The 25,333-nt window shown below is 43.7% G+C and overlaps 1 protein-coding gene across 1 annotated transcript in view; it reads right to left on the reverse strand.

The window, feature by feature from the left end:
- The window catches only part of gucy2ca (guanylate cyclase 2Ca), a 37,688-nt gene that overhangs the window by 7,030 nt on the left and 5,325 nt on the right, over window positions 1-25,333 (reverse strand). Inside the window, exons 4-17 of the mRNA XM_084386878.1 lie at window positions 22,299-22,517; window positions 22,101-22,219; window positions 10,317-10,413; window positions 10,127-10,241; window positions 9,018-9,159; window positions 8,800-8,882; window positions 4,924-5,035; window positions 4,773-4,854; window positions 2,994-3,096; window positions 2,836-2,901; window positions 2,671-2,742; window positions 1,128-1,232; window positions 953-1,039; window positions 215-347 (exon numbers count right to left, since the gene is read on the reverse strand). Of these exons, the coding sequence (XP_084243004.1) occupies window positions 215-347; window positions 953-1,039; window positions 1,128-1,232; window positions 2,671-2,742; window positions 2,836-2,901; window positions 2,994-3,096; window positions 4,773-4,854; window positions 4,924-5,035; window positions 8,800-8,882; window positions 9,018-9,159; window positions 10,127-10,241; window positions 10,317-10,413; window positions 22,101-22,219; window positions 22,299-22,517 (1,535 nt within the window). The remainder of the gene's footprint in view (window positions 1-214; window positions 348-952; window positions 1,040-1,127; window positions 1,233-2,670; window positions 2,743-2,835; window positions 2,902-2,993; window positions 3,097-4,772; window positions 4,855-4,923; window positions 5,036-8,799; window positions 8,883-9,017; window positions 9,160-10,126; window positions 10,242-10,316; window positions 10,414-22,100; window positions 22,220-22,298; window positions 22,518-25,333) is intronic.

Here is a 25,333-nt window from a genome sequence, read left to right on the forward strand (position 1 = left end):
TCAAGACTACAATGGAGGCGTTTCAGGGAGTTCAGAAACACTGACACTGATACAGAGAATAACTCAAAGCTTTTTCATGCTCAAACAGCAACATTACACACTAAAGAAAAATGAACATGTGAAAAAAGCAGAATAGGTCCTCTTTAATGTGACTGTATATTGTTATATGCATGTGTATTGTGTCAGTAGAGGAACAGGAAGTGATGTGGCGGACCTTTCCCGGGCGTGAGGATGGTGTTGCAGCCGAAGTCTGTGATCTTCACCACCATGCGATTGTCCACCACACAGTTGGTGGATTTCAGCCGGCCGTGAACGCCGACGTTACTGGAGTGCAGGTACGACATGCCCTGATGCCACACACACGTAATGATGTCAGCAGAGTGCAAAGGTCAAAACAGAAGCACAAAAATAACGACTGATTCCAAACTTTGATTATACTTCCTATAATCATTAATATATTTCTTAAAATTTAAAATACTGATTCCTTATACAGAACTTTGAGACGCTCACACTGATTTTCACTCTAAATAGCATATATTATATATAGCATATTTTAGTTCATGTTTATTGTATTTCAGGTAATGAAAATGTCTTTTAGTTTTTTGTTATATATACAGTATATATACATATATACAGTATATAACGGTATGTCTCGAAACAGAAATGACATGCGTGACCTTTCTAGGCCATTCAGCTCAGATCTGCACTCTTGTTTACACACACACACACTCTCTCTCACACACACACACACACACACACAGATCTACACTTGTGTTTCCAGCAGATGTCATTCATGACGTGAGGAGGTTTATGTTTCCATCTGTGATCCATCATAAAACCATCAACGAGTGTACAAGTACATTTTAATAGACCGAGCAGTAAAAAAATGGCGTCTACTGTGTGTGTACATAATGAAAAACCCTCTCACACACACACATACACACACACTCACCTTTGCGATGTCGTACATGACGGAGATCTTGAACTCCAGATCCATAAAGCTCTTGTCGGGATACGAGATATTATCGTTCAGCACACACTGACGGAACAAACACACACACAAGAGTCATGTGATGATGATGATGGGATTGTTTGTCCTGTGATTTATGAGTGTGAGGCGCTTTTACCCGCAGTGATCCTCTCTCGCAGAACTCAAACACCCCGAACACGCCACAGTCGAACTTCACCGTCCCATAGAACTTGGTCAGGTTATAGTAATCGATACGCAACAACTGACAGAAAGAGAGAGAGAACACACAATAACCAGGTCAGTCTCACAGAAACATGTTCGACACATTTCACCTTCACAGAGAAAGAAAAAAATCAATTTTACAGATATATTTTTAAAAAATGGTTACACTTTATTTGAAGGTGTCATTGTTACACTGTAATTATACATTTAAGTACTGAGTAATATTAAGCAAATACATAGGGTTAGGATTAGGTTGAGGGTTGGTTGCATGTAATTATGCATAATTTACTGTTGTTACTATAAGTACAATGATAATGATAATAATAATAATAATTAAACAATAATTAATGAAGTAAACCTAACTCAGAAATTGGGCTCTACTGTATATGAGTTCAGTGATTCAGGTCAAATGATTGTGAAATAATGATTATGTTAAAACACAACCAACACCATCAGATCACCTTTTCTCTTTGTTCATCTGGCTGTTATAACTCAGTTACAGCAGCCAAACAAAATCTAAAGTTAATGATTTAAGGGTCAAGAGCCCAACTAAAACAAACACTGATCACCATAATGGTGACTTAAAATTCTGTTTTTCTCCTTCAGTGATTCTGCTTGTTAACATCATGTGTCTTCAATGTTGGCAATAAAAAATAAAGAGTTCTTAATTCATCTTTGACGTCTGTCTGTTATTCAGATATTTGTGTTTAAAAAAATAATTGTTGTAAATTTTTACTCATTTTAAATGGTTAACTTTTAAGAAATTAATTTGATTCATTATTACTCAATTCTAATTTGTTAAATTTAATTAATAATATTGCTTGTAATCTGTTGCCACAGTTTTATATAGTATAGTAGATATAGCGTATTCTTTTTTACAGTGTACATGACGTAACACATGTGACAAGGACACTGTAAAATAAAGTGCTACCAAGAAAACTGATAAAAATGACAAAAACACAAAACAATCACTAAAACTAAACCTAGAACAGAAAATATTAAAATAAAATGTAATTCAATATATGAACAAAAATAAGTATTACTCATTACTCAATTAATAATCATTATTCAGTATTCTAGCGCAGTAATTTATATTCTTATATGAATTAGCATAATTATTATTTATTTAAGTACCATGATAATTTTAAAGAAATTGTATATATTATGTAAAGAAATTACATGTACAAATGAAGCTTGTTTTTAAAACAAATAAAATTTTGTTTGCATTGTTCTGTAATTTTCATTACACTTTCAGGATGTTCTTTTTCTCTAATTCTAATTAGATTCTTGTTACTGTAATGCAGTAATTTATTTTTATTCAAATCAGTATACATTTAAATCACTGCAAACAATGTGTATCATGCTGAATACATACTAAATAAATAATATATCCTTTTTTTTCCGCATTCCATTATTGAAAAAAAAAAAAAAATTAAATGAAGATTTTGACAGGTTTCATGAGATGAATAGGTTTTTACAGAGTTGAGCTCGATTCGCTGATCCTCAGAGAAGCTTCCATCAGTGTTTCTCAGCTCCTTCAGAAAGACGGGCTGCAGAAACACACACACACACACACGTAAACTTTCATAACACACTCAATATACACTCAATACACACACACACGTGTGACGGGACACACAGACCTTTTTGTCATATCGACCTTTGTGTTGTATCTCGACGCTGTTGTCACCCTTCTTATCCTCATCGATCTACAACACACACAAACACACAGACAGCGTCACACACTCAGAGGAAGACAGATCATCTACACGCGTAACGACAGACAGAAGGACGGTTTTACTCTCAGACTGAAGTTGTTTCTCTCTTTGTTGTCCAGCGGCGTGATGGCCGACGGGTTGATGTGAGACCATTTCTTCTGATTGATACGCACTCGCCTGTTCTGCCTGAAAACACAAACATATGAGACATTTCTCTATAAATAAACAAATAAACAAAAAAGCTGTCACATGCTGTCTGAACGCATCAACTCACAGTTGTCTTCTTCCTGAGAGATACAGTATCTGATTGATTTGATCAATAAATCACGCTGGAGAAACTCCAGCCAGAGTTTAAGATTTGTTTAAGATTTGGTGCATTGGGTAATTTTTTGCATTATTTTCATAATAATAATATGCAATTAAATCATATATTTTTCTTACTGTAATGTGATAAAAATACTGATTCTGTATTTTTTTTCTTTTTTCATTTTATATATTTGTGGTTTATATTTTTTATTTATATTTTTATTTATAAACATGTATATTGCACACATTCTGTACATATTATTCATGTTCATGATTAGGACATTTACAGGTCAACACATTAAATATAAAATATATGGTTTTAGTAGGTGTTTTTTTTATTGGATTTATTTCTAAATTAAATTTAGATTTTATAGTTTACTTTGTAGGTTCATGAGATGATAAAAAGCGAATTGACTGCATTGAATGCATTTTCTCTATTTAAATCAGCATAATTGTTGTAAAAATAATTGCGCTCTCTCTCTCTTTCTCTCTCTCTCTCTCTCTCTATAAATATATATATATACATACTGTATATAAAAAAAAATTGTATATTCATAAGTATATGACAGTAATGAGACAGGGAATCAACTTAATGAGAATTACAAACAAACTCAAAAGTAAAACATCCACATTTCTTAAAGGGATAGTTCACCGAAAAATGAAAATTAGCCCACGATTTACTCACGCTGAAGCCATCCTAGGTGTATATGACATTCTTCTTTCAGACGAATGCAATCGGAAGTACAGTATATTATAAAATGTCCTGGCTCTTCCAAGCTTTATAATGGCAGTGAATGGGGTCCATACTACTCCATTCAAGTGCATGATATTCATCATAAAAGTGTCCCAAACGGCTCAGATCAACTAAAATAAATAGCTTCTGGCTCCCATGAGCCATGTGGAGCACTTTCATCACGGATGGATAGGCTCTCGACGGACTTCCAAAAACATATACCCATTGACTCCCATTATAAGGGTTGGAAGAGCCAGGACATTTTATTATAAAACTTCGATTGTATTCGTCTGAAAGAAGAATGTCATATAAGTAGGATGGCTTCAGGGTGAGTAAATCATGGTCATTTTTGGGTGAACTTTCCCTTTAATGTTTGCCACTAAAAAATCTCATCTTAACAAATAAATATCTAAATGGACCTAAAATAGGCTTTGATTTCTTTTAAGATGGCGACAATTGTAACTCTTTTTGTGACGTATTTCCTTTTTAAACTGGAAATCTAGATGGGACACGTTCAAATAAATAGCCAATAATCTTTGGTATACAGCCACGAACATGATTTGTTTCATTTTCTAGTTACATTCTCATTCTTATGGAAGTTCATTTCCGCCATGGAATGTAGAAAATTATGTTTACGACTGTAAACCAAAAACTATTGGCTAAACACAAAATTGTGAGGGAATTATAGGAATAAAATAAATCGCAATTACCTTTTTTAATTGTTAGTTTATGTAAAAAAAAAAAAAAAAAAACTACAAAAAAAAAATAAAAAACAGAATTGAGTTATACAGAATTGTAAAAAGTCGCAAAAATCTTATTGTACCTGTACAAGAGGAAAGCGATGGCCGTGGCGATCACCACACTGAGCCCGAGGACAATCATGACGATGTTCTGAATCTGCATACCTGAGAAACACATGCTAGCGTGATGTCATCTGTCAAATGACGCTTTATAAACTAATACGAGCCGGTTACCGTGAGCGGGTTTGTCGCTGGGCAGCCGTGATCCGTCCCAGTGCAGTTCAGGTTTCGTGTGATTCACATCCGTGACGTTCAGAGACGTGTTGAAGACAAACAGCGTCCTATACTGAAGACAAACACCAGATATATATATATATATATATATATATATATATATATATATATATATATATAGTTAGTAGTAGTTATTAGTAGGAGGTAAAAAAAAAAGAAGAAAAAAAAAAGATTGAAATGTTTTATTTATTTAAATAATTTGTAGTTTTACATATTTTTATGATTTGATTAATTATAAACTTTACATCAACTCAAACTCATATGGAAAAATGATATATAGAATTTTATTTATGATAAATTATATAATTAAATCAATAATCATTAAATCATCAAATTCTATATTTTTAAATATGCAAATTTTACATTTCTTTATTAAATGAGAAAGCATGCACTTTTCAAAGCTAGAAAGAAAGAGGTGAACAACATAAAACCCATTTTACTTCTGTAATGTGATGTAACGTGAAACGGAATTTCCAGGCTTTACGTGTTTTCACTGTTATACGGTAGCCTATAGCGGGCGCTATTACGCATCTTCTGACAGAGTACTGAATCTCCTGATCAAAACACAGACGAAAAACGAAAAGAAACTACAACGTGCATAAGCAATGCTTTTATCGTTTATGAACTTTGTAGTAGAAAATCTAATTTTCTCAGCTTTTTGTTAAAAATGTTGATTTGGGGGCCATGAAAGTTTTGTGAAAAGGATAAAAAACGCTGATGGTGGCTGGCAACTTTTTAATTTTAAACGTTGGCTGGTGTCACGTGTGGCTGCTATAAACAAGTGCATGAAGATGAAGATTCAGACAAAATAGTCTTTGATCCAACAGTCCAACGAATACAGGAGAATAACGAGGAAACACAACCACATAACCTTGACGTCATCGAACAATGGGACAACACAGGGAACACTGGGCTTAAATAATAAGGGGAACTAATGAGATAATAAATAGAACAGGTGAACGGAATCATTAATCAGATCCACTGGAAAACTGGGTCAAATGTCAGGCACAGGGAAAACAGATTCAAAACACATAGAACAGAACAGAACCCAGACAGTGCGCCCCCCTCTGGAAAGGTGGGCCGTACAAGGTCCAACTGAGGAGGTAGAGCGGGGGCTATGGAGGAGGACAATGGAAGAGGGGCAAAAACAGTCAGGGCAGGTAAACAGTCCATGGGGGAGTGGCGGGAAGGAGGGAGGAGCCGGGGTGAGCCAGGAGCAGTAGCAGCCCTATAGGGACCAATGCCACAGCCAAGATGGAGTTGCAGAAGGTAGGAGCCATGGTGGAGGCCTTGGAGGAGGGACCACTGAGGGACTAGGGATGCGATCTCTTGCGAGACCCGGATCACAATGTGACAATGCAGGTTTGGAGGGGCCAAGGTGGAACTGACAGCTCTTGGTACTCAGGCAGAGGCGGGGACCCGGAAGATCGTGATGGAGCCGGAGGACCGATGACAATGGCGTAGCAGGAGGGAAGGCAGAGCCCAGTGGAGTCACAGGGATGGAGGGCAGAGGTGCAGCCAGAAGCCAGGAGGCCTCGGGTGGAACCAGGGGGGCACTTACCAAGGTGGAGATGAGGGGATGGGGGAGCCTGGTAGAACTGGTGGGATGATGGGCCAAGGTGGAGCTGAGGGAGCATTGAGGCAAGTGGAGCCAATGGGTCGGAGGACTGGGGTGGAGTCCGGGGCTCTGTGGCTGGAGGCGGAGCTGGGACTGGAAGACTCAGTAAATCCACTGTACTACAGGGGACTGACAGGGATCAGCCGAGGAAAGGCTGGTGAACAAGATGGCTTTGGTAGAGGAGAAGGAGGCTGGGCTGGAACTCTGGAAACACAGGAAGTTCTAAGTTGGGCGGAATCAGCAGGGACACAGGAGATTCAAGGCTGGGCAGAATCAGTGGGGACACAGGAGATTCAAGGCTGGGCAGAATCAGTGGGGACACAGGAGATTCAAGGCTGGGCAGAATCAGCGAGGACACAGGAGATTCAAATCTGGGCAGAATCAGCGGGGACATAGGAGATTCAAGGCTGGGCAGAATCAGTGGGGACACAGAAGATTCAAGGCTGGGCAGAATCAGTGGGGACACAGGAGATTCAAGGCTGGGCAGAATCAGCGGGGACACAGAAGATTCAAATCTGGGCAGAATCAGCGGGGACATAGGAGATTCAAGGCTGGGCGGAATCAGCGGGGACACAGGAGATTCAAGGCTGGGCAGAATCAGTGGGGACACAGGAGATTCAAGGCTGGGCAGAATCAGCGAGGACACAGGAGATTCAAATCTGGGCAGAATCAGCGGGGACATAGGAGATTCAAGGCTGGGCAGAATCAGTGGGGACACAGAAGATTCAAGGCTGGGCAGAATCAGCGAGGACACAGGAGATTCAAATCTGGGCAGAATCAGCGGGGACACAGGAGATTCAAGGCTGGGCAGAATCAGTGGGGACACAGGAGATTCAAGGCTGGGCAAAATCAGCGGGGACACAGGAGATTCAAGGCTGGGCAGAATCAGTGGGGACACAGGAGATTCAAGGCTGGGCAAAATCAGCAGGGACACAGGAGATTCAAGGCTGGGCAGAATCAGTGGGGACACAGGAGATTCAAGACTGGGCAAAATCAGCGGGGACACAGGAGATTCAAGGCTGGGCAAAATCAGCGGGGAGACAGGAGATTCAAGGCTGGGCCGAACCAGCAGGGAAACAGTAAGTTTACACAGGGCACACAAATCCCCAAAAAAGAGTCCAGGTTTAACTCATTCAGAGCGGCGGAAAAATCAGAGGTGTCCATGGGCTCATGCTCCGGGGCAGGGCTTGATGTACTGGCTCGTTGTCCCCGGTGGAATTCTGCTGTAGCTCCATCGGACAGGGTGACGGCTGACTGGGCTCTTGGTCGGAGTCTGGAGTGGGGCTGGTGTCGTCCTCCGCGGGGCAGATGGTGAACGGCGAGTCGTTGTTGACCAGCACTCAACTTTCCTGACAGGTGTGCCTTTGACCGCTTGCTGAGGTTTGAGATGTAAAACACGCAAAGCGAGCTGTCTGGATAGTGAGTTTGGGACACCAACTCCAAAAAATTACTGGTGTGAGAATGGGTTTTAATGAAGTTGTGTAATTCTTTGTAGTTATTGACTGTGGTTGTTTTTAATGTGTAATTGTATATTTGTGTTTTTTGTAATGTGCAATGGTGGCAAATCAGTTAAATTTTCTAATCTAATCTAATCTAATCTAATCTAATCTAATATAATATAATCTAATCTCTGCTCCAGGCATAACCGGCCAACAGCAGGAATGTCCGTGGTGACAGGGAGGAGTGACAGGGAAAAACGCGACAAAAAATACTGCTTAGGTTCGGTGTTCTGTCACGGATGGCGGCTATAAACAAGTGCAAAAGTGCATAAAGACTTGAAAGTGTCCCCAACTGAATAAGAATAATAATAGGTAGTGCATTTATTCATTCGTAGTGACTTCATTCGAGTCTTTTGAATCCGTTCAGTCACCATTTCTTCATATTTCATATTTATGCCAGTGTATCGCGACACAAATGAGCATCTTTTGTTTGTTATGAGTGAATCATTGAAAACTAATAAGAAAAATAAGAGGTAGTGTTTTGATTCATCCTTAGTGACTCAAGTCATTTGAATCTGTTGACGCAAAATAATCGCTCACATTCGTTCAGTGGCCATTTCTTCATGTTTACGCCAGAATGTGGCGACACAAATGAGTGTCTTTTGTGTGTTAGTATGAGTGAATGAGCCATTGAATTGAAAGGAAAAGGAAACAGCCTTATAATACATTATTCTATCTTCATGACTCTAGAAGACTCACTTTGTTTGAGGTGGATGTGTAAACCACCGACAGATTGAAGTCTCTGTCTCCACTGCCGTCTAATTCATAGTGTCCACCCACACCTGAACACACACACACACACACACACACACACACACACACACACACACATCAATATTACATCAATATCTATCATCATATTAACTTACAAAACAATGAGTGCTGATCCAGTGTGGTGTTGTTTTTTCAGCTCTTACCATCAAATGTCATGTTCCTGAAGAGATGTTCAATGAAGCCGCTGCTCTCACCCTGTTTCTTTATCGCCAGCAGATTGTCTCTCATCATTTTGCCGAAGAGAACCACGGCATCATGGTAACCCACCACATAATCATTCAATGCCTGCAGGATGGGAGGAAAGAGGCCCGTCATGAGAGACACGTCACCAGTAAGAAACCACTGATTCATTCAGGGTAACATTGGCATTGGAAGCACGCATGGAGAAAGAGTGTCACCATCCTGACAACTTTGGCAAACTATTTTTAACGTTGTGTTCAGATACTAGTTTTCTGCACAGTATCGGCCGGCTTGTTCTTGTTTTCTTGAGTATTTTTTACTCCTTAATAGTAGTCCATATACAGCTGTATATGGACTACTATTAAGGAGTTAAAAAAAATCTGTGCAACAGTATGCAATATTCCAAACTTTTATATTCAATATTTTGACATCTAAATCCATTTGAGCTAAAATATTTAATTGAAATTTGTTGTACTTCTGAAATTTTTAATGTTTGAATAATAAAAAAATACAAAATAAAACATATTTGCATATCCACATGTTGTTTATGGTCAAATGGCATGCAGTTAAGCAAATAAAATATAGAAAACATTTCATATTTAGATTGTTATATTTAAAAAAATTATCCTCTTTATTTAAATTATTTTTACAGAATTGTTAGCTCTTGATCAACTTATAAACCCTATATGTATATATGTAGTTTTATATACAGTAGATATTGTTTTAAATATATAACAAAATATTTATTAATTGTAAATTTACATTCTTATATTCTTGCGACTTTATATCACGCATTTCTGACTTTATAACTCTGAGCTGACTTTATAAGCTGTTTATTTTGTTTACATTTTTTTTAATATTTATATTGAGTTTACATTTTTTTAGATTTACTTTTTTCTCAGAATTTTTGAACAAACAAAAGTCAAAACAGTGAGATAAAAAGTCATAAATACCTTCTTTTTTTTCCTGTTCTTTACTACATATTTGGTCATTTTCACACACAGGTTTCGTGAAGCCTTAACATGAACCTCGACGGAAAGAGAACGAACGAGAGAAATACGGACTGCTCTACCGTTCCGTTGGACTTCCAGGCCGTGTGGTTGGAGTAGCTCCTGAAGCTGTGCATGGTGACCACCAGCACGTCCTTCATGTGATCGAAGCTGGACTCGTTGGTGTGATAACCCTCACTGAAAGACACGTCACAGTCAGCGCGAGTGACAGTCATGTGATCTGAAACAGGATAGTGGGAATCACAGACTCACTTGTACAGGTCGATCAGGACGAAGACCACGTTTGGAGAACTTTTGGTGGTGTTCTTAATGTGGAGAATGTCGTCTGGAGTCCCACACAGGACAAAAACTGCAAAACAAAACACGGACACAAAGAGTTTATACTGCTGTAATAACAGAGAAAAAATGAATGTTTATAAATATGTACTTCTTTGATAGATTGATGGATGGATGGATAAGTAGATAGGTGGGAAGATGGGTAACCAGATAGATGGGTAGGTAGATGAGATGGGTAAACAGATAGATGGGTGAATAGATAGATGGGTAGGTAAATGGGTGAACAGATAGATGGGTAGGTAGATGGGTAAACCGTTAGATGGGTGAATAGATAGATGGGTAGGTAGATGGGTAAATAGATAGATGGGTGAATAGATAGATGGGTAGGTAGGTGGGTAAACAGATAGATGGGTGAACAGATAGATGGTAGGTAGATGGGTAAACAGATAGATGGATGAACAGATATATGGGTAGGTAGATGGGTAAACAGATAGATGGGTAGTTAGATGGGTAAACAGTTAGATGGGTGAACAGATATATGGGTAGGTAGATGGGTAAACAGATAGATGGTAGGTAGATGGGTAAACAGATAGATGGTAGGTAGATGGGTAAACAGTTAGATGGGTGAATAGATCGATGGGTAGGTAGATGGGTAAACAGATAGATGGTAGGTAGATGGGTAAACAGATAGATGGATGAACAGATATATGGGTAGGTAGATGGGTAAACAGATAGATGGGTAGTTAGATGGGTAAACAGTTAGATGGGTGAACAGATATATGGGTAGGTAGATGGGTAAACAGATAGATGGTAGGTAGATGGGTAAACAGTTAGATGGGTGAATAGATCGATGGGTAGGTAGATGGGTAAACAGATAGATGGTAGGTAGATGGGTAAACAGATAGATGGATGAACAGATATATGGGTAGGTAGATGGGTAAACAGATAGATGGGTAGTTAGATGGGTAAACAGTTAGATGGGTGAACAGATATATGGGTAGGTAGATGGGTAAACAGATAGATGGTAGGTAGATGGGTAAACAGTTAGATGGGTGAATAGATCGATGGGTAGGTAGATGGGTAAACAGATAGATGGTAGGTAGATGGGTAAACAGATAGATGGATGAACAGATATATGGGTAGGTAGATGGGTAAACAGATAGATGGGTAGTTAGATGGGTAAACAGTTAGATGGGTGAACAGATATATGGGTAGGTAGATGGGTAAACAGATAGATGGTAGGTAGATGGGTAAACAGTTAGATGGGTGAATAGATAGATGGGTAGGTAGATGGGTAAACAGATAGATGGGTGAATAGATAGATGGGTAAACAGATAGATGGGTAGGTAGATGGGTAAACAGATAGATGGGTGAATATATATATGGGTAGGTAGGTAGATGGGTAAACAGATAGATGGGTGAACAGATAGATGGGTGAATAGATAGATGGGTAAACAGATAGATGGGTAAACAGATAGATGGGTAGGTAGATGGGTAAACAGATAGACGAAACGAAACTACTTGTGTTGTTTCAGCGTTGAGCATTGTAGCCAATCACAGACATGTATATTAAGCGCATCTGGCAAATCAGAGGCGTTTTAGAGTCACCATGCGGAGAATTCGGTCAAAATGTGTTCAGAATCAGCGCAAGCTTTATCCTTTCGCAAATCCCCTCATAAACAACAAAGTCTAGACGCGATGTAAATAAGAGATTCACTGTGCAGTGCGGACAACTTCAGTGTTTATGACGAGAGTTTTAGTGAGAGTGCAGAACGCGGTAAGTCATGGCTTAAAGGGAGCACTATTGACAATCTAAATAATAGTTTTGTTCTCTTACGAGAGTCCTCTCGTACTGCGTTTTTGTAGAAAACGCTACGGGAAAAGTCTCTTTTCACGAAATACTGAAGCAAAAAATTATCCTTAATTTTCATAAATGTAAAACGCGTTGCGGCAGTGCTAAGCTATGGCGAGACGGCTTGCTCGCTCATTGGCTGCTCTGCGGCAACTGCATAAGCCTATCGAGCGAGGCCTGAGGTGACGTCAGGCCAATGAGGACGCTTCGCGCCCTCCTAGCCATTTCCCGCCGAGACGGGTGTGGCTAGCCTCTATATAAGGAGCTCGAGAAGGCTTATTCACTTGATTTTTCATCTCTTCAGCGAAGCTCTCACATCGCTGGATCACGAGGAAGCAAGCGTCGTTTGAGGCAAGCACTTCAGCGGGACGAGCCACTTGAAGCCGCTGGCAACGCCGCCTTCTACGGCCGTACCTACTGCGCTTTCCGGCGCTATATCCTTTCGTTTATTACTGTTCTTGTGTGTGTGTGTGTGTGTTCGCCCCGCGACACTCACCCCTAAAAGAGCTGCGTCTTTTTAAAGATGCCTTCATGTGGCTCGTGCCGAGCCCCACTCTCCCAGGGAGACCGCCACGTCATCTGCGTTTCCTGTTTGGGAGAGGACCATGCAGCGCTCGCGCTCGCTGACGGCGGTTGCCCTCACTGCGAGCTTTTGCCTATGGTGACTCTGCGGACTCGCCTGGCTTCCTTCTCAGAGTCTGCATGCCCCGCCGCGCTGCCGCGCCGCAAGAAGCGCCGCTCGCAGCGGGTCCCGGAACCCGCTCCAACCCGACCAAGCTCGCCGGTTCGCCCGCCTGCTTCACCGGCTTCTCCTGTTCTTCTTCCTGATGCTCAGCGCCCGCAGTCTGCCGCCGCTTCATCAGAGGAAGTCGTTTCCGAGGCCGCGTCGGGGGAGAAGGATTCCTGCTCTCTGTTAGCTTCAGGCAGCGAGGACTGGGCGAGCTCTGAGGACCTCGCGCCTCCTGCCCGCAAGCCCACTACGAGAGCCAACATCGAGAAGGAGCTCATGCGAGTACTCGCGCTGGCCGCGGCGAGCCTCGGCCTCGAGTGGTCTGCACCGGAGCTCCCCTCTCGTACCCGGCTAGATGGTAGCTTCCTCCCTGGTGAGCGCACTTCTCCGGAATCTAAGCCCGCCCCCTTTCTTCCTGAGCTTCATGAAGAAGTGGCGAAAGCTTGGAATGCGCCCTACTCTGCGCGAACGCGCTCGTCTGTGTCGCCTGCATTTTCCTCCTTGGATAACGCAAAAGACCGAGGCTACCTTTCACTTCCGCCGGTGGAACAGGCGATAGCAACCCACCTTTGCCCGCCCTCTGCTGGACGGCGGACTAAACCGGTGTTGCCTTCCAAAGCCTGCCGCATGACGTCGACGCTGCTCGCGCGAATCTTCTCCGCTGCTGGGCAGGCTGCGTCAGCGCTACACACCATGGCTACGCTGCAGATATTCCAGGGTGATCTCCTCCGTAAGTTGGATGAGATAGGACCTGAAGCTATCTGCATCGCGGATTTAAGGAGCGCTTCGGACCTAACTCTCCGCGCTACCAAGTCTGCTGCACAAGCCATGGGGCGATGTATGGCTTCCGCCACTGTTGCTGAGAGACACCTATGGCTTACGCTCACGGAGATGGCTGATTCCGAGCGCAACGCGTTCCTCGACGCCCCGCTGTCTTCCGCTGGCCTTTTCGGTTCTTCTCTCTCCGAGTTCGTGGAGAGATTTACCGAAGCCCAGAAAGCGTCTCAAGCCTTCAAGCACTTCCTTCCGAAGCGCTCCGGTTCTGCAGCGAGTCGTGAGAAACAGACTCCGCGGAGTTCTCAGCCTCAGCCCCCGCCTTCGGCCACATCTTCACAGCAGCGACAGCAGCGACAGCAGCACAGCTCTAGGTCCCGCTCTCGCTCTACTAGCCGACGCCCCGCTCAGCGCGGGCCGCGGTCGAGGATTGTGGTAAAGCCGGAAGCCCCGAAGAAGTCCTAGCACTCCTAGGAAAGCGCAGGTGTGTGAGTCCCGCTGCGGCCGGTCTCTCACCCAAGCGCGCCGCTGTTTCAGTCCCAAGACTTGCGACTGCCCCAGCGTTTTCTGCAAGGCGCAAGCCCGCACAGTTGCCCGCTTGCCTGCACACAAAAGCCGTTTTCACGGCTACCCAGATATATCCCGAAAAGAGTGTATTTTCTGGTGTCCCGGCCACGGCCGATGGTGCTATAAACGTAGTGTCGATGCCCACTCCTCAGTGCCCATCCCTACACATAAGCACAGCCCTACACTTAGGGCTCGCGCACATAAAATCGACTCAGATCGATTGCGCTTCAAATGTAGTGAAAGTGTCCACTTCCCAGTGCCCACACACACTATGTCTCACGGACCACAGGCTCTCTGTAAAAACGAGACCTGTGTGCGCTCGCTCTGCTCAGGCAGACAGCGCGTCCAAAGCAGTGAATGTGCCCGCGTCCCGCCCACATTTACCCGCAGACATGAGTCCCGCGAAACTCGCTCAGCCCTCCCTCACTCAGTTAAGCACTGTAGTAAGGTCGAGGACGAGCGCTCTGCCCGCTGTAATAAGCGCGCCCCCCGCCTCGAATGCCACAGGCATAACGCCTATGTTATCGCACCCCGAAGCACCTCTGTCACACGAACAGAGCGTGTTTCGTATCCAGCCCTTAGCCAACCATGCAGTAGCATGGGCAGCGCTCCCAGGGGTTTCGGACTGGGTGCTAGGCATTATAAAGAGAGGCTTCTCGCTACAGTTTTGTCGACGCCCCCCCCGCTTCACAGCGCGCGTCGAAACTTCGGTGAATTTAGAAGTAGCACACCTACTTCGCGCCGAAATATCAAAACTGATAAGCAAAGGGGCGATAGAGCACGTACCCCTAGCTCAAAGCAAAGGGGGGCTATACAGCAGATACTTTCTAGTCCCCAAAAAGGACGGTGGTATCAGACCCATACTGGATCTAAGACGGCTGAACAAAGCATTAGTGAAACGCAGTTTCAAAATGCTCACGACCAGGAAAATCCTCGCGCATGTTCGCCGAGGAGACTGGTTCATGTCGATAGATCTGAAGGACGCGTATTTTCAAATACAAATAGCGTCACATCACAGGCAATACTTGAGATTCGCCTTCGAGGGTCAGACATACCAGTATACAGTCCTGCCGTTCGGCTTGTCCCTGGCACCTCGTACATTTACGAAGTGCATGGACGCAGCGCTCGCTCCTCTCAGACTCAGAGGCATGCGAGTGCTGAACTATTTGGACGACTGGCTGATCCTAGCTCAATCACGATCACAGCTCGTGGAGCACAGAGCCATTTTACTCGATCACCTCGAGAATCTTGGTATCACAGTCAATTGGACGAAGAGTTCACTGAACCCCAGTCAAACGATCTCGTTTCTGGGTACCATTCTGGACTCACAGTCTATGACAGCACGGCTGTCGCCACAGCGCGTGCTGCACATTCAGCGCGCAGCGAGATCTTTCCGCTGCAGCGCGACTACCCCGCTCAGGACGTTTCAGAGGATGCTAGGTCTCATGGCCTCAGCATCACCGGTTCTTCAGCTGGGCTTGCTCCGCATGCGCCCTCTGCAGTTCTGGCTGAAAGCGCGAGTTCCGCGCGGAGCGTGGGTGTCCGGCCGGTTACGTCTCAAGGTCAATCAGAGCTGTGTGGCAGCCCTAATACCTTGGTTGGCGGACGACTGGTACCGATCAGGTGTAAGCCTGGGGACTTCCTCGAGAGTGAGGATGGTGTCGACAGACGCATCCACCTCGGGATGGGGAGCGCTGCTCGAGGGCAGACCGTTCTTCGGCCTATGGTCGAAACGAGAAAAGCTCCAACACATCAACTGCCTGGAGATGCTGGCAGTGCACAATGCGCTGACGCGTTTTTGTCCCCAAATCAAGGACCATCACGTCGTAGTCCGTTCGGACAACACGGCCGTGGTGTCCTATATAAATCGCCAGGGCGGTCTGAGATCCACAGCCCTATACAGGCTGGCGGAACGCCTCCTAGTATGGGCTCAGCACAATTTGCGCTCGCTGAGAGCAGTGCATGTGCCTGGGCTCCAGAATGTGGGCCCAGACAGGCTGTCCAGGAACAACATTCCCCTGGGCGAATGGTCTCTACACCCGCAAACAGTTCTGCTGTTGTGGGAAAGATTCGGCAGAGCGGAAGTGGACCTATTCGCGTCCCGCGAAAACGCTCATTGCCCCGTGTTCTTTTCCAGAAGCGACAGCGCGCTGTCCCACGTGTGGCCGCGCTGCCCGCTTTATGCCTTTCCCCCCGTCTCCCTCCTGCCACAGGTGTTAGAGCGGGTCAAGGAAACGAAATGCTCAGTGCTGCTTGTAGCACCGCTCTGGAAGAACCAGGCATGGTTCCCAGTCCTGATGCAGCTAGCAGACATCGCTCCGTGGCCAGTGCCATGGAGGAGAGATCTCCTCTCGCAGGCCAGGGGCTCGATTTGGCACCCACACCCGGAGCTGTGGTCCCTTCACGTGTGGGCGCTCAACGGTTATCCGTTGACCTCGCAGAGGGAGTGATAAACACCATCACTCAGGCCAGGGCGCCGTCAACTCGGCGGCTTTATGCCTCGAAGTGGTCGGTTTTCTCCGGCTGGTGTACAGCTCGGAGCCTATCACCTCTCGATTGTGAGGTGACGGAGGTTCTCTCCTTCCTACAGGAGCTGTTGGATAAGGGCAGATCCCCTTCCACGCTCAAAGTGTATGTGGCGGCTATTTCAGCGTTCTCCGGTTCAACGCTGGGCCAGTCACTAGGAAGGAATGATTTAGTCATCCGCTTCCTCAGGGGAGCTAGGAGACTGAATCCACCCAGACCTCCTTCAGTTCCTATGTGGGACCTTTCTACGGTTTTGGCGGCCATGAAAGGTGCCCCTTTCGAGCCTATCCAATCTATTAGCCTCAAACATTTGTCTTTCAAAACAGTGTTCTTGATGGCTCTCGCTTCGGTGAAGCGCATAGGCGACCTGCACGCGCTCTCTGTGAGCCCAGCGTGCTTGGAGTTTGGACCTAACGACTCTAAAGTCATACTCAAACCTAAGCATGGCTATGTGCCAAAGTCCCTCAACACACCGTTTCGGGCTCAGGTTATCTCCCTGTCTGCCCTGCCGGGATCAAGTGAGGAAGGGGACTCAAGTTTTCTTTGCCCCATTCGGGCTCTAAGAGCTTACGTGTCCCGCTCGGCTGTCTTCAGACAGACTGAGCAGCTCTTTGTCTCGTTCAGTGGACGTTCCAAGGGAATGGCTGTGTCGAAACAGAGCTTATCCAGATGGATAGTTGACGCCATAGCGCTGGCTTATACTACCAAGGGCCTCCAGTGCCCGTTGGGAGTTAGAGCGCACTCCACGAGGGGCGTTGCCTCCTCGTGGGCTTGGTCCAGCGGGATTTCCTTACAGGATATATGTACGGCGGCGGGCTGGGCCTCGCCGTCTACATTTATCAGGTTTTACAACCTAGAGGTTCCCGCCTTACAGGCTAAGCTACTATCGGTATAGCTGATTCAGCTGTATAACTAGAACACTGAAATCGCATGCGCAACGCGCTGCCGACTGTCTTATGGGCAGAACTGTGTAAGACCCACATTTCTCACATTTAGTTCAGGCTCCCCCACCCTGTCTATGTGATGTCATATTCGCGTCTGCTGACGCAACCATATAAGGACAGAGGAATCCCCTCTTGTCTCTAGACTCTCTCTGTGAGGTCATGTTTTACGTCCGCGGACGTTACAATATAGGGAATTAAGGTTCCCCTCCCTTAATCCCAGGCCCTTTGAGTCTATCTGGTGATTATGCACTGTACACCTGGTTAGCTTCCAGTGATCGGTGTCTTTATCCCAGCACGCACGGCGTTTTACAAGGGGTTCCCGTAGCGTTTTCTACAAAAACGCAGTACGAGAGGACTCTCGTAAGAGAACGTACTCGGTTACTAACGTAACCTCGGTTCTCTCTAGAAGAGGGAACGAGTACTGCGTTCTCTGCCGTGCGTACGGTTCACTCTGGTTCGCTTCGGCGATGAAAATCAAGTGAATAAGCCTTCTCGAGCTCCTTATATAGAGGCTAGCCACACCCGTCTCGGCGGGAAATGGCTAGGAGGGCGCGAAGCGTCCTCATTGGCCTGACGTCACCTCAGGCCTCGCTCGATAGGCTTATGCAGTTGCCGCAGAGCAGCCAATGAGCGAGCAAGCCGTCTCGCCATAGCTTAGCACTGCCGCAACGCGTTTTACATTTATGAAAATTAAGGATAATTTTTTGCTTCAGTATTTCGTGAAAAGAGACTTTTCCCGTAGCGTTTTCTACAAAAACGCAGTACTCGTTCCCTCTTCTAGAGAGAACCGAGGTTACGTTAGTAACCGAGTACGTTTTTCATGCTTCTAGAGGACCAGTGGTTACTTTCACACTGTAAATTATAAAGAGTGATAACTGCATTTAAATGTGGGAGTGAATCTGCTAAATTTTAGTCCTGTGAGTCATGAAATTGCGATGATTGACATAGTAACCATAGCAACATGAGAATTTGATAACCATAGCAACATGAGAACGTGATAACCATAGTAGCATTTTGGCGTCTAATGATGGCGTTATGATTTTTGTTACATTTACACTTTAGGCATAAGTTTACATACACCTTGCAGAACCTACAAAGGATCATAAAAACATTGTTTCTCTTTAGTACTGCCCTGAAAAAGCTTTTTCACATAACATATGTTTAATAGCCTAGTCCACAAGACAAAATACAATGATTTTTAATATTGTGTGTCATTACCTGAATGATCCACAACTGTTTTTTTGTGTGTTTTTTGTGTGTTTTTAATGGTTGTTCACCAATGGTCTTCAGAAAAATCATCCAGCTCCTGCACATTCTTTGCTTTTCCAGCATCTTCTGCATATTTGACTCCTTACTATCAGTGACTATGATTGTGAGATCCATCTTTTCACACTGGTGACAACTGAGGGACTCATACACAACTTTTACAAACGCTGCAAACATTCAGTGTTGCTCAAGGAAGCATCCGTTAAGAGCCAGGGGGTGTAAACTTTTGAACTTGATCATTGGTGCAAATTGTTCTTATTTTGTTTAAAAATGCATTAATTAATTTAGCCCTTCAGAGGCTAAATAAGATATTAGCATGCAAAACAAAATAAGAACAATTTAAACATCATCATCATGTTGCTCAAAAGTTTACCCCTGGCTCTAAATGCATCATGTTGCTTTCTTGAGCAGTACCTTGTAGAATCTGAAAGATGTACAGTAGGTAAACGTATGGCTGCAACTATACATTGCAATCATTTTGTACTTGTTAAAATATTAATTTAAGAGCTCAGTGTTGAGACCTTTCACCGGAATTGGATTGACAGGCGATCTGACCAATCATAATGCTGATATCCGCCATTTTTGTAATACAAACAAACCAAAGCAGTTAGTAGATTAATGTCAGTGGTGTAGGATTGAGTGCAAATCAAATACAAATTAATCTTCCAGGTGATTTGTTCAAACATAATTCCACACAGAACTCAACATTCCAGACCCCAAATTACCAGTCCAGGGCCATAAAATCAGGCTCCAGCCAGTCTCCGATAACCAACGAAAAACCCCAGCTAAGAACTTTACGGCCATGCAAGCTTTAAAGAGATGAGCCAAACTAATGGAAGAACTTGTCAATGTGAGATAGCTTGGAAAAGAATGATTGGCTCAGAGATGGCACAGCTCAGTGCTCGATCAAGATAACAGCAGAAGTTGCTGGACCCCACAATATTCCAGACCCCTCCCCATTAAGGACCTCTGAATGACCAAACCAGAGTTCTCTTCTCTTCAAACCAGAGAACTGAGATTTTACCTAAAACAATAGCTAAAATCATCCCAGAACAATTCTCGATGGACTTATAATCAAACACCATGCAACTACATGATTCTATTTTGTGTCTACAATATATGTGTGTGTCTAATATGCTTAGATCCCATATAATTCATGTAATTGTTATAACTATTAGATGCTTGAATGAAAGTGTGTCGTGCTTCCTATCAGTACGATCGTATGTTCTTAATTCAAAAGATGGCTTGAGTGAAATCTGTGTGAAATGTTCCGTATTCTTATAATAGTAATAATGTCTAAACTGTGGCCTCTTTCCTCTCTGCTAGAGCTAGAGCGTAAGGAGAGCACAGATAAGCTTGATTTATGATAAGAAGTGAAGAGAACGCCACCTCCTAAATAAAGACAGTGTCTAATTGGTCAGAACTGATCCAGGAGGCTGGGCGGACATTTGAGTTTAAAATCTTAACACCAGAACAAAGTTTAAGTTTAGTGCAGAACAAAAATGCAGCGGGAGCAGAAGAGAAAATGAAAAAGTAGATTTGAAAACCATCATGGAAGCCATAACGGAGAAACCAGACAGACTAGTAACCATGTAGACGCGCAGAGATAAAAGAACCCAAATCAAGATCAGAAGAACGGGTTCAACAGCTTCATTCAAGCCATCATCTACTCTCGTCTCAATTTCCTTTCTTTTCTTAGTTTCCTTTCTTTTCCGTTGTGAGTCTCGGTTCTAAGTTAAGTTTTGCGGCAAGATTTCGGTCCACGTTTCTTCTGCAAAGCCAGCTTCAACAAAAACTTTCCATCCATCCGCCAGCACACCACGTGATTGGCCGCCCCAGACCCAGGCGAGGAGACCAGCCAACAAACTCGGGAAACCCCTTTTACGCAGACAAAGGGAATCCCCAAAGCAAAGACAAGCAAGTACTGCCTCCAGACTCTTAAGCTGAACTGGTGCATTGATATAGATTTAATAACCTGTCTAAGAAACGATAGAAGGGTTAATTAATGATTGATGGTTCGTTCAGGTCATGTCTTATGAGTGCATATAGAAACTTGGGATTGCATCATCTCACTCTTAAAAGTCATTCTTTCCTCACTCTCTCTTTCTTTCTGCAACTCGTATGAATGTGTGTGTGTGTGTGTTTGTGTTAGATATTAGTTTTATTTGTTAGTCAGAATAATCAATAAAGTCTTGTTTGTATTTTTAAAGAGAAGTGTTACTTGTGTTATGTGCTTACGAATTTAATGTCTTAAACTGCTGATCTAAGTTACCATGCTAACTATAGTGTTTCACTATAGTTTGGATATTTATATATTGCAGAGCTGCCAGTTCAAATGAAACGCGAACGAGTCATTTGCTCGGTTGTAATAAGTGATTCTTTCAAATTCCCTATAAATTAATTAATAATTCCTTTGAGCTAAATTGACCTGTTAGAATCACAAAAATTACTAAATTATCTTATAGTGGACTTGAACTTGAAAAATGGTATGTATTGATTTCTTTTTGCAGGTCTGATGTTCATTCATGTTTAATTTGTGCTATGACTAGAAAAGATTATCAGTTCACGTGCTGCTTGAACTGAGGCCTACACATTAAACCTCCACAAAACAGTATTTATTGTTTGAATTTCATAAAAATTACAAAATCTGAAAGCTGAGACTTTCTTTCGTACCAAAACTAGCCTGCTCTGTCTTGTCTGTTGGCATTGTTAGTGTCCTCTTTGCGCCGCAATATGTTTTTCACTGTGTGAGAACATGATGTGTGGAGTGAGAGCGGAATGGCTTGTTGGACGTAGCAACAGTAACTAAGAGAGACGGGTCTTTGTGAAAGGTCCATTTCAAATCATTTAAATCTTTGTGGATTTGGCCGGACTCGACTCGGACTCGGATGTTAAGGACTCGGATGTTAAGGATTCGGACTCAAGTCCGACTCGGCCCTCTTTGGACTTGGACTCGACTCGGACCCAACAAAGGTGGGATCGGACCCAACACTAGTAAATAGACAGATGGGTAAGCAGATAGATAGGTGGGTAGATGAATGGATGTATGGATGGGTTAGTGGGTGATAGACAGACATACAGGCCATGTGATGTAAACTCACTGTTGCTGTGTCGGTCTTTAGCTTTCAGTTTGTCATCCAGTTCCTTTGGAGTCCACAGCATTTCTCTGGATACGTTGGAGGCGAAGAAAGCGGATCCAGCCTCCAGAGCATTGATGTACCTGACGGACGGACAGACAGACGGACATCTCAGAGTGTGTGTGTGTGTGTGTCGTCATTTATGTGTGTTATTGAGCATACCAGAAGCATTCCTCTGTGTTGTTGGGTTTTTTATAGATGTACGCTGTTTTCCACTTTGGTTTCAGGTTGGGGAAGTACGTGTCCCAGAAGTGGACAAAGAATTGAGAGATTTTGCGTGCCGGAGGAAGCAGCCGGGTGAGTTTCTCCTTGTAGTCGCAGGAAAGACCGAAACTCCCAGCGGAAATGATGGGGATAGTCAGCGTCAGACCCACATTCTGACTGACAGACAGACGGGTCATTAATTTGGTGCCATGACTTAATACTTTTAAACTTATTCAGAAAATCTGATGGATTTCACTCTTGTGTTTAATATACAGTTCAATACATAATTTGCTATAGAAAAGTTACATTTAAAGTAGGTTTGGGTTAAAGGGTTAGTTCACCCAAAAATGAAAATTCTGTCAGTAATTACTCACCCTCATGTTGTTCCAACCATGTAAGTCTTTCGTTCATCTTCGGAACACAAATTAAGATATTTTTGATGAAATCTGACAGAATTTTGACTCCTCCATAGGCTTCCAGTGTGACCGAAACTCACCGGCCCAGAATAGTTATTAAAACATCGTTAAAATAGTCCAAGTAACTACAGTGGCACTACATTAAGTTTATCATGCGACGAGAATACTTTTTGTGCGCAAAAACAAACAAAAATAACGACTTTATTCCACTTTTCATTTCCTTCTCTCTGGGCCTCGTAGTGTTTTTGCGCTGCGCGTCTGTGTTGCACGTCATCACGCAACACACACATGACCGGCGTCAGCCAATAGTGAGCCTACGTGGTGACGTGTAACACAGACGCGCTGCGCAAAAACACTACGCAAACCAACTAGCAAGGTTATTTTCGTAAACGAAAACTGAAACTAAGACTAAAACTATTGGTCAAAAAACATTTTCGTAAACTGAAATAAAATTAGAAATTTATAATAAATGAAAAACTAAAACTAAACGAAACTAACAACAGTTACTGAAAAACTAACTGAAATAAAATAATAATTAGCAAAAATAAATAATCGTTTTCGTATTTAATAAGCTCTTTACTTTGGTGGAAAGTCTGACCTGTGGCTGTTTAGGGAAATGCCTGTAAATTGCGCTTCACACGCGTGAAGTTGCTGAGGCGATTAACCGCTGTCCTGTGACGCCTTCAATGAAGGACCAGCGAACACATCACTAGTCTTAAGTGGCTGTTCTTAAAGGATGCGTCCGTGGCAGTGGAATGGGAAATAATAACTCAAGGTAATGAGACGCAAGTTGAACTTCTTTTAACTTGAGCAAAGCGTTTTTAGAATGTCCTTTCATTTGCGTGCGAGACGCGGGTGCAACAGCAAAACAAGTCCGTCAAGCACAAAAATACCTTTAATGTTGTGATGTCATGCTTTCATGAAGGTTGACAGGCTGAAGGTGCTGTTATCTTTGTTTTTACAAAAGATTTTCTGCTAATAATATTGTTATCCATGTGGAGACATGTCCACTCACACTCTCTCTCTCTCTCTCTCTCTCTCTCTCTCTCTCTCACTATCTTTGTTGGGATTCTCCATAGATGTAATGGTTGTTATATTGTACAAACTGTATATTCTGTCTCCTTACACTAAACCGACCCCTAAACATACCCATCACACACACACACACACACACACACACACACACACACACACACACACACACACACTAACCCGACCCATCACACACACACACACACACACACACACACACACACACACACACACACACACACACTAACCCGACCTCTAAACCGACCCATCACACACACACACACACACACACACACACACACACACACACACACACACACACACACACACACACACACACACTAACCCGACCCATCACACACACACACACACACACACACACACACACACACACACACACACACACACACACACACACACACACACACACACACTAACCCGACCTCTAAACCGACCCATCACACACACACACACACACACACACTAACCTGACCCATCACACACACACACACACACACACACACACACACACACACTAACCCGACCCCTAAACTGACCCATCACACACACACACACACACACACACTAACCCGACCCATCACACACACACACACACACACACACACACTAACCCGACCCCTAAACCGACCTATCACACACACACACACACACACACACTAACCCGACCCCTAAACCGACCCATCACACACACACACACACACTAACCCGACCCATCACACACACACACACACACACACACACACACACACACACTAAACCGACCCATCACACACACGCGCACACACACACACACACACACACACTAACCCGACCCATCACACACACACACACACTAACCCGACCCCTAAACCGACCCATCACACACACACTAACCCGACCCATCACACATACACACACGCGCACACACTAATGGTGCGTTCAAGTCCTCCTGGGAAGTTCGTACGTACGAGGTGGGAAGTAGTGTTTATAACGGCATGTGCGTTCAAGTCACTTTCGTCGGAGCAAAATGGCGAAGTACTTTCTCTTAATTAATTACACAAAAATACAGTAAGGTTCTTAAACTCTAGTTCTAGAAAATGAAGAACAAAGAAATGTGCATCAGGTGTACTTTGTATTTTTATGTTTTTAATTCATTTATGAAGCCACTGCCAACACATCGTTACATGTTGCATTGTTGTATTATAATACTATCATATTCTGTGTTGGCGATTAGCTAACTGAGCTGTTAATAGAAAAGCCTGACAATATCACAGCTAAATACCTTTACGTATTGTGTATTCCGCCATGTTAATCACTGACACGCCCCCAACTCGGAAAGATCGGAGCTTAGAGAAAATCCCGAGCTCCCCACTGGTATTTACGACATTGTGGTGGCGTTCAAGTGCGTTCAAGTGCGTTCAACTCGTAAATACGATCTATACGAGATGACTTGAACGCACCATAACCCGATCCATCACACACACACACACACACACACACACACACACACACACACACACACACACACACACACACACACACACA

The sequence above is a fragment of the Rutilus rutilus genome, assembly GCF_951802725.1.
Source record: "Rutilus rutilus genome assembly, chromosome: 1".
In the NCBI taxonomy this organism is placed as follows: domain Eukaryota; kingdom Metazoa; phylum Chordata; class Actinopteri; order Cypriniformes; family Leuciscidae; genus Rutilus; species Rutilus rutilus.